This window comes from Suricata suricatta, chromosome 3 (genome assembly GCF_006229205.1).
Source record: "Suricata suricatta isolate VVHF042 chromosome 3, meerkat_22Aug2017_6uvM2_HiC, whole genome shotgun sequence".
Lineage (NCBI taxonomy): Eukaryota > Metazoa > Chordata > Mammalia > Carnivora > Herpestidae > Suricata > Suricata suricatta.
The window spans coordinates 169,313,090-169,325,347 of NC_043702.1; the positions used below are offsets into that span (position 1 = coordinate 169,313,090).

The 12,258-nt window shown below is 57.6% G+C and overlaps 1 protein-coding gene across 3 annotated transcripts in view; it reads right to left on the reverse strand.

Annotated features, from left to right (window-relative positions):
- Positions 1-12,258, reverse strand: part of NOS1AP (nitric oxide synthase 1 adaptor protein) — a 292,958-nt gene that overhangs the window by 17,774 nt on the left and 262,926 nt on the right. For all 3 annotated transcript variants that reach the window (XM_029935726.1, XM_029935722.1, XM_029935721.1), the window contains exons 7-9: positions 9,622-9,788; positions 8,039-8,218; positions 1,031-1,196 (exon numbers count right to left, since the gene is read on the reverse strand). In XM_029935726.1, coding sequence (XP_029791586.1) covers positions 1,031-1,196; positions 8,039-8,218; positions 9,622-9,788 — 513 coding nt within the window. The remainder of the gene's footprint in view (positions 1-1,030; positions 1,197-8,038; positions 8,219-9,621; positions 9,789-12,258) is intronic.

A 12,258-nucleotide genomic window follows, 5' to 3' on the forward strand; every position in this document is an offset into this window, starting at 1 on the left:
CCATCTAGACCCCGGGGGCCACTTTCACAAGGGCCCCAGCCCTGCTCCGACCTGCTGATCGTGATCTCCAAGGGCTGGACCTGGGAATACTCATTTTTAAATAAGCGATGGGATAGGCTAGGGGAACCACCGGGCGAGTAGGAACAGCACTGGTCTGGCGGTCACACCTGGGGTTGAACCCTGGCTCCAAACCTTGCTGGTTCTGGACCAGCAAACCTTGGGCCAGCTGCTTAACCTGTTGGAGTCTGTCTCATCTGTAAAATGGGCGTAACAACGCCTACGACTACAAGATTACCGGAGATCACGTGTCTGAAATTCTATCATAGTTTCTAGCACAAAAGAGGACCAGTGCATATATACCGGCCCACAGCCTTCCCGATTTTAGAGAATGCGTACAGGTCACTGATAAGCAAGAGGGAAGGCCTGGAGCCGTGTGCTGCCTTCTAGAACCTCCAGATCCAGCCTGAAGGCAGCTGGGCTTCTCAGGCTGGCGCCAGGCAACTCTGCCACTAACCAGCGGTGCTATGGGGCCCATTCTCGTCTGCCTTATCCGCTAAGTCGACCACTGCTGCCAGCGTGCTCTGTGCTGCAGACCGTGGGATGCAGAGTGCAGGGCGAGGAGCCCCCGTGCAGGGCGAGGTCCTCCCTAGGGCTCCCAGACAGCTCGGTGCACGACGGGTGCTCGGGAGATTTCAACGGAAATACACTGAAATGGGCTGCCTTAGGACGAGGAGCGTCCGAGCCCCTTTGGAGGAGGGGAGCCCAGAGGAAGACGTGGCAGTGACTCCTGGGGACATTTGAAGTCAAGTCTGGATGCTGGACGAGAAGGGGCCCAGACCCTCGCCAGCCCTGCCATTTTGTCATTCCAGGAAGCGTGCGGAAGGGACAGACAGAGCCACCTTATGCTTCCCCCTAGAACGCCGGGGCAGGGCAGGGGTCGAATGTGACACCCCCATGGGCTTCTGAGACCAGCAGTGGGTTTCCCAGAGCCCCCGCAGAGGGGGGCGAGGCCAGCCAGGCCCTCACTTACTGGCGTTCTGTCCCGAGAGCTTCAGCTCCAGCTCCTGCACCTGCTTGACGAGCAGCGAGATGTGCTGGAGCATGTCTTTGTTCTGGAGCAGGAGCTGGTGCACGCGGGCCTGGGCCTCCAGCCGCGCAGCGGCTTCGGCAGCGAGCTGGTCCTTCAGCAAGTGAACCTGCGGGCGGGTGGTGGGGGGAGGGAGAGCGGAGAGAAGGGACAGAGAGGAGAGAGGGACGTGAATGCAAACAAGAGTCACTGGGGGACAAGACACCTGCCGTGTTCTGTTCAAGAGGGAGAAGCCCTTCCGGGGACACACAGGCACCCAGGCTTGTCATCTGGAGATGCAGCCCAAAGAGGCAGGGTCACTGGCCCCGCGCATCTCCCGGCATCTCCCGGGTGAGGGCTGCGGCGTGTCACTTACTGCCCCTCAGGGCCCGGCAGCGAGAGCAAGGGGCCGGCCAGAGCCGAGCCCCAGCCCCTGCGTCCACACCCCGTCAGGTGTGACAACGAACATTCCCGTCACGTGGAGGGAGGTGCCTTTTAAAAAAGGAAAACAAACTGATACACTGAGCCAGTAGCTAAGAATGGTGTCACAGCAAACCCCTACTAGGTCTCTCCTCTCCCCTTCCTCATGCCGGCACGTGATGGAAACAGGAAGTACCACGGAGGCCCCTCATTAGTGAGGCGGTGGTGGTAAAGTCTGTTCTTTCTCATCGGAGGGTGCTGGCTTCTCTCCCTGACCGTCCGTCCCCTTTTCATGTCTCGTGGCACCTTGGACTGTGCTTTATGCCTGGTAGGGGTCACACACCTGCTGACTGACAGCTGGGACTCCTCCCACAAGCCCAGCAGGGTGGAGGTGAACGGTTTACAGAGCCGCCCACTGCGGCACCCGCTTCCTTGCACGGTGGAGCCGGTGAGGGCACGTGCACCGTGCTCGGGGCCCTGCAGGGTCCGTTCCTGGTGCGTAACCAGGTAGGGGGACAAAACCCAGGGCAAGATGTGGAACAGTCATAATAGGAGCCTGGCTTGGAGAAACTGAGTCACAAGCCAACAACATTCACACATTCGTGATTCCTGTACCAACAGGTGGATAAAGGGCCTCTGTGAAGGGTTTCAGAAGGTCCCTGAAGCAAGGGAGCTCCTGCCTTCAGCCTGCACCAGGGCAGGTTGTGGGAGAGAGGGGTTTCTGGGACTAAAAAATCGGGTGGATGAAGTGGATAAGACTGAGGCCGGTGGACCGGGGCGAGTGAGGTGAGGGCAGGAGAAGGGTGGGGAGAGCTAGCCGACTCTCCTGCTCAGACAGTAAAGGGTCGGGCTTTCCGAAGAGCAGTTCGCTCCAAAGGGTGGCGCATTTTATCAGAGAGCAGAGGACTGTATCTGCCCTGTGGGCGGTCGAGCCGGACTACACCACCTGCCGCGCCCAGCATCTGCGCCTTCCAGCCACCGGCTCTTGGGAGAATCCCACTCTTGGATTCCGCAGCTCCTTCCTTCCTTCCTGGCGGGTCTGAGGACCTGACCTTGCAGTCAGCTCTGCTGCTACGTGGGAGCCACTAATGAGATTAGCTGCCACTTTCCATTAGTGGCTCCAGAGGCTGGGCCTGGCTTGCCCCGGGGGACGATGGGTAAGGAGTCTAAAGTAAATCTGTCCTCCACGAGGTGCTGCCAAGGACAGACGGGACAGTTTGGTTTAGAAATCAGCCTCATCAGCTGCCTCATGGAAACTAAGGAAAGGTCTAAGAGCAAGGAAAACAGGGAATGTAGTGGCAATAATATTTTAAGCTGGATGTCAGATGGTGGGTGGCTGTTAAGCCTTTTTTTCCTTTGGAAACTGAGGCCTGGAGGCGTGTCCCTGGAGCCCCCCAGATCTCGCTGGTTCTGAGAGACAGGACAACTGCTGTCGGAAGCCCCCAGGGGCGCCTGCCTCCCAAGAAAGGGCCGAGCGCAACCTCCCAGCTGTGAGTGACGTGACGTCTTCCCATCAAGCGTACCATTGAAAGGCATCTACTGAGCGGGTGGGGATGTTAATGTTTGTCTCCCTTGGAGTCAAACAGAAACCAGAGATGCGGCGTAAAGTTTCTAGGCCTAGAAACAGAAAAAGCCGAGAAGTCTAGACGCAGCTGACTGGCGCCTCCAGAGGGCTCCCTGCACACCCACCACAGACTCGGATCCTCACATCCCAACACGACAGGCCCCCTGAGAGCACCGGACCGGGAGCTGGAATGCTGCAGCGTGAGGCTGACTCCCTATGCAACTGTGGGTAGTTCGCTTCCACCTGGACCGCACTTTGTCCACCTCTCCCCCGAGGGGGCTGGCCAGAGGCTCAGGGTCCTGCGTCCCGGTGACCATGGCGGTCAGCGCTGGGGGCCGTTGGTCAAAGGCTCCCTGGAGAAGCCCCCTGGATTCCCATTCTGACATCAGAGAATGAGGACTGGGGACAAAAGAGGAGTCTCTGCCTGCAGAAGTGGGGGTGGGCGGGGATGCTGGAAGCTTCTTTTTATAGGCAGAAGAACTGGAGTGCCCCTGAAAGGCCCTTGACTCAAATGCTCCTGAGTCTCAGTGCTCTTTGTACAGATTAAGAATTTCAGCTTTGCAACTGCAGAGTTAGGACGTTTCTGGTGTTTTCGCACCCCAGGAATGGAAAGTGCACACCGCTGCCTAAAGCACTGACGGGCTCTTCTGCAGCCATCAGAAGTGGCATCAGGCAGGAGGCTCAGACCTCTGTCCCTGGCAGTCTGTGCCACCGCAGAGCCCGGACCAGGATGGGACGAAACTGCCTGTAATTCCTTAAACCCAAGGCCAGTTAACAGTCCCTGAGTTTTGCGCATGCAGGTCTGGCCTGGGAGCACACAGATGGGGCAGTTCTATTTTCAGCCTGGGCTACAGGGGTCCTCCCTGGTGGCCTGTGCTGGCTTCCTCCACCAGGAACCCAGGGCCGAGCCTGTCCCCTCCTGCCCCCCAGATGGGACAGTCCTTTGTATTCGGCATGTTTTCTTAACAAGAACTCAACACCTTTCACAAAAGTAGGCCTTATTAATTTCTGAAAAGGGACGGGCAAACCTCTCCTTTCCAGGGCCCATGGGGTCTTTGGCAAAGGACGATCCCACTGTGCGGACAAAGTCCGTGGGAAGATCACGGCCTGCATGCAGCGCCCAGCTCCGCGTTCCTGCCACAGCGCCCCGAGCAGGAGTCGAACCCTGCACCCTCTAGTTGTGATACCCACCCTCGGCCCGCCCAGACCCCTGCCCCCTCGCTCTCCGGCCTACTTGCCTGGACTCCAGCTCCTCCGCGAGAAGTGGGGGCAGGGCCAGGCTGAAGTTGGGGAGCAGGCACATGGAAATGGCGTGGAGAGAACCACAGCAATTTGCCCTCCCCCCGCCCCGCCCCCCACCGGACGCACCAGCGGAGGCAGGCGGCGCTGTCTCAGCATGCGCGAGGCAGGGGCTGGGCAGGGCGCCGGGGGTGCTGGGGACACGGGGAGAAGCCACAATGACAAAAAGCAAGGTCGAGGGTCCGGAGGTGGGGTGTGGCGTGTTCTCGGTGCCGTTCATCCATCTACAGCGCACGCGCTCGCTCGCGAAGCAGAAGTAACCAATCACCGACTTCAGAAGAAGCACGAGTGGCAGAGGGTAGAAGGGAGATCTTTAGATAGCAACAGCGCAGGAATCTGGCCGCTTCACTCTTGCCAGTCAGCCGCGGTGCCCAGGCCAGTTCTGGAGCTCCAGGGGCCCGGCTCATGGCCATGCAGGTGCCAGCGACAACCCAGCTCTGCTGTGGGGCTTGGCTCTGCTCTCCCCTTGGACTTCTGGCCCAACTCAAAACAGGAAGCTAGTGCAGCCAGGCAAGCGTCAAGCTGGGCCGGCAAAGCGGTCAGAGGGCTTTGAGTATTTACACGCTGAAGTCTAGGCTAGAAATGCAAGAGCTGGCTCAACACCACCTTTGGCCCTGTACCTCTAAGGCCGGGGCAGGCCCCTCCCGAGCGGCTCTGAACCAATTTAGGGAGAGGCTGGGGGAGACCTTAAGGTCTTGGACCCAATCAGAACCCTGTTCAGGAGACCTAGGCCGGGTCCTGGAACAACAGCAGGACCGGAGTAGCCCTGGGAGAGTAAACGGGAAAGGGGTGTGGGGGGTGGGTACACGATACCACAAGGGACCCTAAAAGTGCACCTATTTGCAAGAGACTCTGCCTGTATCCCTTAGCTGAACCCAGAAGTCACAGAGGAGGCCTTGGATGCTTCCAGAGAGAAGGAAAATGTGTTCCTACCTGAAGAGCCAAGGTCATGGTATTCTTGCCCCCTGGAAATTTGGGAGCTGTTGGCAGGGTTTTTTTTTTTTTAATTTGTAAAAGTTTATTTATTTGGAGAGAGAGTGATGCCAAGAGCAGAGAGGAAGGGAGAGAGAGAAAGAGAGAATCCCAAGCAGGCTCCATGATGCCAGCACAGAGCCCGATGGGGAATGCGAACTCACGAACCATAAGATCATGACCTGAGCTGAAATCGAGTCAGATGCTCAAGAGACTGGGCCATCCAGGCGCCCTGACTGCTGGCAGTTTAGTGAAGAAGACAGAAGGCTTGCAGTGTGTTGGTGACAGCGTCAGACAGACAAAGGGTGACCCCATCCAGAGAAACCACGTACCCCAGGTCTGCCCTATCTTAAATGCATGGAAGATGTCCAGAAGACCTGTTAATCCACCTCTGTCTCCTACGTCATTGTTTTTACCCAAAGACCTGGATACTAGTACAAAGCCCTTTCTTGCTAGAATGAGAGAAAGAAGAACTTGTCACAGAAGAAGGGTTTGGGGCCGAGTCGGCTGGAGGACAGGATCTGAAAGCCTTGGCGGCGACACCGCGCCTCTTCTGTGCTCCCAGGCGGCAGAGGGGCAGAGATGGGCGTTCAGGAAGTTCTCTGACCTCGGGTTCCCTGTCCGGCTGAAGATTCTGCAAGCCTCCGACCCTGCCCATCGCCTCGCCAGGACTGCCACACCACACTGCCATTCAGCCATGTCACCGCAGGAAGGACCCGAGAGCCAGGCAGGACACCGGCAGCCACAATCCACAGACTGCGAGTCGGAGGCTAAGGGCTCCCAGCCCCCGGGAGTGACATGAAGTGGACTGCAGGCACCACACTCTTCCCTTCCCTGAGATCCACTGGGAGAGATCACTAAAACAGGGCAGGGCTGCCCCAGTGAGGCAGATGCCTGACTCCGTACAGGAAAACTACACTTAGGGTTTCAGCTGACTGCGGCAAAGCTGTGATGGGTCACAGGTGTCATGGCTTTGCAGACTGACTGCTTCCTCGGGCCACCACAACCTTCTTGTGCACATTATACATTGGTGTCTAGTTTCTCTTTAGTGTTTAGCAGAGACTTCAAATTCAAATGACTCGCTGATGATATCCATCATGAATATGCATCAAGCCCTTTCTTAGATAAATAGTAATTACGTGGCAATTGATATGCTGAAAGAGAAAAGTATTATGGGTTGGAGAATGGATTTGTATTCAAGGGGAAACTTCCGGAAATGATGCGGGTCGTGGAAGGGCCCCGTGCTGGAGCACTGAGGCTTTGTGATCCTGTCACACTGGGGAGGAGGGGACGCTAGGGACTGCCACATTGCCATTAAGGAGATGAGATGAATTCTGTTATTTGACAAAGAGCAATGATTTCCCCTCGCTTTCCCCGCCCAAGTATGAGAAGCCATTAATGACATTCCTTCTTTTTCTTGCTGTTCTGGAAACACCTGCAAATGCTCCTACCATTAGCACACATCCTTTTGTTTCACAATCAGAATTTTTTTAAAAGTTTCCCTTCATTTAGGAGCTGCAGCCCACTGGCTCTGCCCTCTCCAGCCTGGCTGCCAAGGCCCCGTCCATGTCAGACCGCAGATCCTGCTCCGGACAGGCGGCCGGTGCTTTCTCAAGGTGACCCCTCCACCCAAGGGTCGTGAGAAGAGTGAGCAGGAGAAACAACGGGGATCAGCAAGCGGTCCCCAGAGAAGTCTGCTCCCCGCCATTCCAGAACGCAGAAAACCTCAGAGGTCAGCCTGCTCCCACAGATCGAGAAGGCAGTGCACAGAGCTGCCTGGCCAGATCGCGCCCCACTTCCGAGCTCCGGAGGCCTCACCCTCCTCATTGTCCTTATCCGCGGCCCCGCCCCCTACCCCCCAAGATCCTGCCCCACCCTTGGTCTCAGAATTCAGCCTCTGAATGGGACGGGCGATCCTGTCCTCACTCTTTTCCTGATTGCCCAGAAACCCAGACTCACAAGTCATAGAGAAGATGGGGATTATAATCCCATCCGGGGAAAGCAAGCAGAAGGAAGCAGCAAGGGAAAGCAGCCCGGCCCTCCTCTGCAAGGCCACGGCCTGACAAGCCTTTGGGGCCCACACAGCACTTTGCTCCTGAGACTGAGGCCAATTCTCATATGGCTCCAACATGGTACCCGAGATCCCCTAAGTTAGATCCAATACGAATTCCAAGGCCAGCGTAAGATCAAACCCTGCCCGGAGTAAGCAGGGCACCGATGGGGGTGCAGGGGACCCGTATGGACAAGGCAGTTAGGATGCCGGGGGTGGGTGGGGGATGGTCTTTGCAAGGGTGTTTGGCACAAAGTCGTGCTTGAAGCTCCTTCAAGACTGGTTTTGCAAAGTCCCAGCTGTCGGGACTCCAAAGGCGGCCCTTCCCACCAAACACCAGGAGTGCGAGGCAGGAAGGGGAGGGTAGATCTGTGTGTATCTCCTTGCTTGGGGAGTTCAAGTCCTTATCCACCAACGTCCAGCCAAGCCAGCCAAGCCCAGCTCAGAGCAGGGGTGGGTACACGGGAAACCAGACCGTTTCCTCCTAGTTCAACTACATCCCCCCAACCCCCCCCCCCCATCCCATCCCCAACAAGCAATGACCCAACAGCATGAGCGACCCCTTCCGGCTCCCTATGCTGGAAAGCTGCCCCTCGCCCCTGGCCAGGAAGGCGCGTCAAGCCCATGAGAGTGGAGCCTGAGGGGGAGGGTGGAGGCGGAGGAGGACCTGGGCCACAGCCACTTGCGTCTGCTGCTGCTGCTGCTGGAGGAGCTGCTGGAGGAGCTGCATCTGGTGGTGGGTGGACAGCGGCGTCCCCGGGCCCAGGCCCGGAGGCTTCGAGGAGCAGGAGGGGAGGAGCATCCTGGGGGAGGCTGCCAGCATGGGCTCCGGGGGGCGCGGGGAAGCCTGGAGGGAGAAGAGAGCACAGGGCAGTGGCTGCTCTGTTACAGATGGCTTGGTCACAGGCAGGTGTAATGCGGTGTCCCCAGTGGTAAAGTGGTCAGGGCCCCGGGAGGAGGAGGTGTGGCGGCCGGGGCCACCCGCCAGGACACCCTGCCTGGCCCCCCAGTGACTGATCCACCGTGATGGAGGCAGACGGGGGAGGGGACAGGGGGGTTGGGTACCCCCTCTCACACTGTATCCGACGATACCACACCTGGATTCAGAGGGGCTGATCTCTAGCCCCCTACCACCCCACTGTGGAACCGGAAGGGGGCAGCTCCACCTTCCCTCTGCTGGGTCCTTGGGGTCCCCTCCTCCAGGGCTGCCCCCTGGGCTCCAAGGCTGTGTGAGGGAGGCCAGGCCAGCAGGCCCTGCTTCGCGGGGAGGGACAGCCACCGGCTGTAGGCGGAACACCTTTGTGCTTGCCACTCACCCTCCCCCCGCCGTGTCCCCTCGAGGAAGGTGGGAACAGTCACAAAGACAGCTTGTGGGATCCCTAAATCAGCCAACTGCAGGGAGAGCCGCTTCATCTCTGGGAGGGCTGCTGGGGGTCCCCCTGCAGATGCGCAGAAGAAAGGCACCCAGTGATAGGCGGCTCTTGCCGCTTGCAGGGGACAAATGTCACCGAGAAAGCATCAGGCAGATGACTTGGGACCACACCGCCCTGCAGACACGATGGGCTTCTCTCTCCGCCTGATGAGCTGCCCCATGGCCTGCAGCGGGAAAGGGCGACGCACGGCAGGAAAGAAAGGTGGCTATGGCTCAGGGAATCTAAGGGGAGCCCCTTTCTCAGCCTTCTCCTTCCGGGTTTTGCACTGTGTCTTCCAGTTGGAAAGTGCTCCCCAGGCATCGCTTTCTCAGTCGGGATCCTATCGGGATCCCAGCCGCCTTGGCGTAAGACATGAGGTTGGAGTGCATGTGCCCGAGGCGGTCTCGCAGTTTCCACCCCGAAGGGCGGGCTGCCAGCCTCCGAGGCCTGGCACCAGGGAGCCCCAAAGCCCGAGCCGCAGGCAGAGGGGGCCCGGACAGCTCCGCGCCAGCAGCTCAGCCTCAGGGGATCAGTCCTGGTGCGTGAGGATCCGCTTTGCACGGGTATCCGGCTGCGATGCGGTGCCACTGAGGGCAGGGCTGCCAGGGAGAACGGGACCCAGGAGGGAGAGGGGACCCTGGAGGGTGGCGTCTGTAAAGGGTAACACCGGGTGTCCTGACACACGGCAGTGTCGAGCCTGGCCCACCGGGCCCATCTGCAGAAGCCAGGCCCCCATGGAGGAAGCGAAGGCCAGCCCAGAGCGTACAGGAGGGACCGTGACAGCACATTTTGCTCAGGAGGCGCCTGCAGACTGTGTGATGGGTCGCGTCCCACCTACCTTGGGGTCTGTGTGGGCACCTCCTTCCTTCTCTACGGCGTCAAGGTCGGTCACGCCCCGGCTGAACTCCAGGATGTCATTTCCCTGGAGCGGGGTCTCCACTGCATCGATGTCCGTCTCCTCTGCGGTGGCCGCGGAGGCCCTCTCGGCTCCAGTGAGCTGGCGGCCTGCAGGGATGAGAGACGGAGGGAGGGAAGGGAAGGGCGCTGCCGAGGACAAGGTCCTTGAGTCTAGAGAACATCCCTACCCACCCTTCACGCCCGATCCAGAAAGATGTCCCTATTTAACATCTTTTAAAAAGTCCAGAAGCAAAACTGATGTTTTCTTGAGCCTGGACATGACTGCTTTTCCAGGCTGGCATGATGCTGATAGCAACAGGGTGTGGGGGCTCCAGAGGAGGGGGGTGACCGTCCCCATGACTCCTCTGAGCTCAGGGGAGGAAGCCGCCCAGGAAAAGAGCTCCTAGTGGGCCCTCAGGGGCAGAGGCAGCTGGACGAGGAGGCGTTTGTGACTGAAGAATGAAGGCAAGGAGATCAGAGTCTCCATCCAACACAGCATCGCCCCCCCCCCCCCGCCCCCTCGGAGCCTGACTCTGACCCTGCGGCCACGTGCAGAAGTCAGGGAAGGTGCCTGTGGGAGGCAACGGTGTGGAAGGGAAGGGCTGGCTGGGCTGCAAGCCTGGTCTAGACCATCTGTCTCCATTCCATTTTTCACCTCTCTACTGAAGGTAGTCGCCTCACTCAGCATGTGTGTGAAAGTCCTCCTATTTGTTCATTTTCTTGGTTCCCTGTCCCTTTCTCTTTCTTTTTTTTATTTATCTATTTTGAGAGAAAGGGAATGGCAGGGAAAAGGGACAGAATCCCAAGTAGGCCCTGCACTGCCAGCACAGAGCCCTACATGGGGCTCGAACCCACGGTGAGATCATGACCTGAACCCAAACCAAGAGTCAGATGCTTAACTGACTGAACCAGCCAGGCACCCTGTTCTTTTCTATTTCTTTTTTTATTAATTTTAATGTTTTAATGTTTTTTACTTATTTTTTGAGAGACAGAAAGAGACAGCATGAACAGGGGAGGGTCAGAGAGAGAGGGAGATACAGAATCTGAAGCAAGCTCCAGGCTCTGAGCTAGCTGTCAGCAGAGAGCCCAACACGGGGCTTGAACCCATTAACCATGAGATCATGACCTGAGCCGAAGCTGGACACTTAACCGACTGAGCCACCCAGGCGCCCCTCTATTTCTTGATTCTACAAAAATCTAGCGATTCCTTGGTATTTCCCAGGACATAGTTTTCTTCCTCTATATTTGGAATGTACTCAAATAAGATTCCTTAAAAGATTCCAGGGGCCCCTGGGTGGCTCAGTAGGTTAAGCAACCAACTTTGGCTCAGGTCATGATCTAGAGGTTCTTGAGTTCGAGTCTGGCATCAGGCTCTGTGCTGACAGCTCAGAGCCTGAAACCTGCTTTGAATTCTGTGTCTCCCTCTCTCTCTGCCCCTCCCCGGCTTGCACTCTCTCTCAAAAATAAATAAACATAAAAAAAAAAAAAAGATTCCAGAGACCAAGCACCAAGCATAGAAGAAACTGTGTTTTTAAAAGTATTTAAGTAATCTCTGTGCTCAGCATGGGACTCGAACTCACGACCCCGAGATCAAGAGTCTCGTGCTCCGCCCACTGAGCCAGCCAGGGGCCCCTCAAGCAAACAGTTCGAACACGTCTTCCCATGCAAACCCACACGAGTCTGTGGGAGCAAGCCTGGTAGTCAGAAGGCCAAGAGGGTGCCTGGGTTTTCCTCCTGGCTGCTCTGGGACCTGGGGCCACAGCCCGGCAGAGTGGCTGCACTCCTCTGTGAACCAGCAGGCAGGAGTGCAGGGCACAGGCCCCTTCCCACCACACCCCTGTGCCCCGAAGTTGGGAAGGGCTAGCTGGTGAAGGAGAGGGCTATTTTCCAGCAGTGGCTGGGGCTGCGACATACACATCAGTCTGCTGCGCCCGCGTGGAGATGCACGGGGTGAAATGCGTGCATCCGTCTGCCAATGCACTTAGTACCCGGGCTGGGGGTGCCTGGCCTTCTATTCCACACCCTCCACCCCCCAGTCTTGAGGCGAGGGCTGTGTCTCATTCATGTTTCCCTGGGATCTGGAACAGAGAAGATAATCAATAAATACTGACAAAGGAAAGGGTAGCAAAACAGGCGGGTGGGCTCCGCTGTTTCCGGGGACCCTAATACTGAGTTCACAGCGCATCGGGACAGGCCCAGGCCAGAAGCCGGGAGGGATCAGAAATGCTCTCAGGTTCTGGCTCTGCTTCTGAGGGATTCACAAACTTCTCAGCCATTCTGTCTACATTAGTGGAGTTTCCAAACCAAGGCTGAGGAAGGGGACTCACAAGCCACGGGACTAGTTTCCGAGAGACTTTGTGGCACCCTGGAGACTCTCTGACATCACTGCTGATGTTCTGAATGCTAACTCTGGCTGATGGGTGGAGGTCGGTATAGTGACCCATCTGTTAGCACTGGGAGAGTAGGTAGACGGAACGCACCGCATGCTGTGAGGCAAGATCTGGAGTGTGGACCCACGGCTAATGATCCTCCTCAGGTCCTAACAGACAAGACGGGGACCTGGTATTTGCCACTTTCC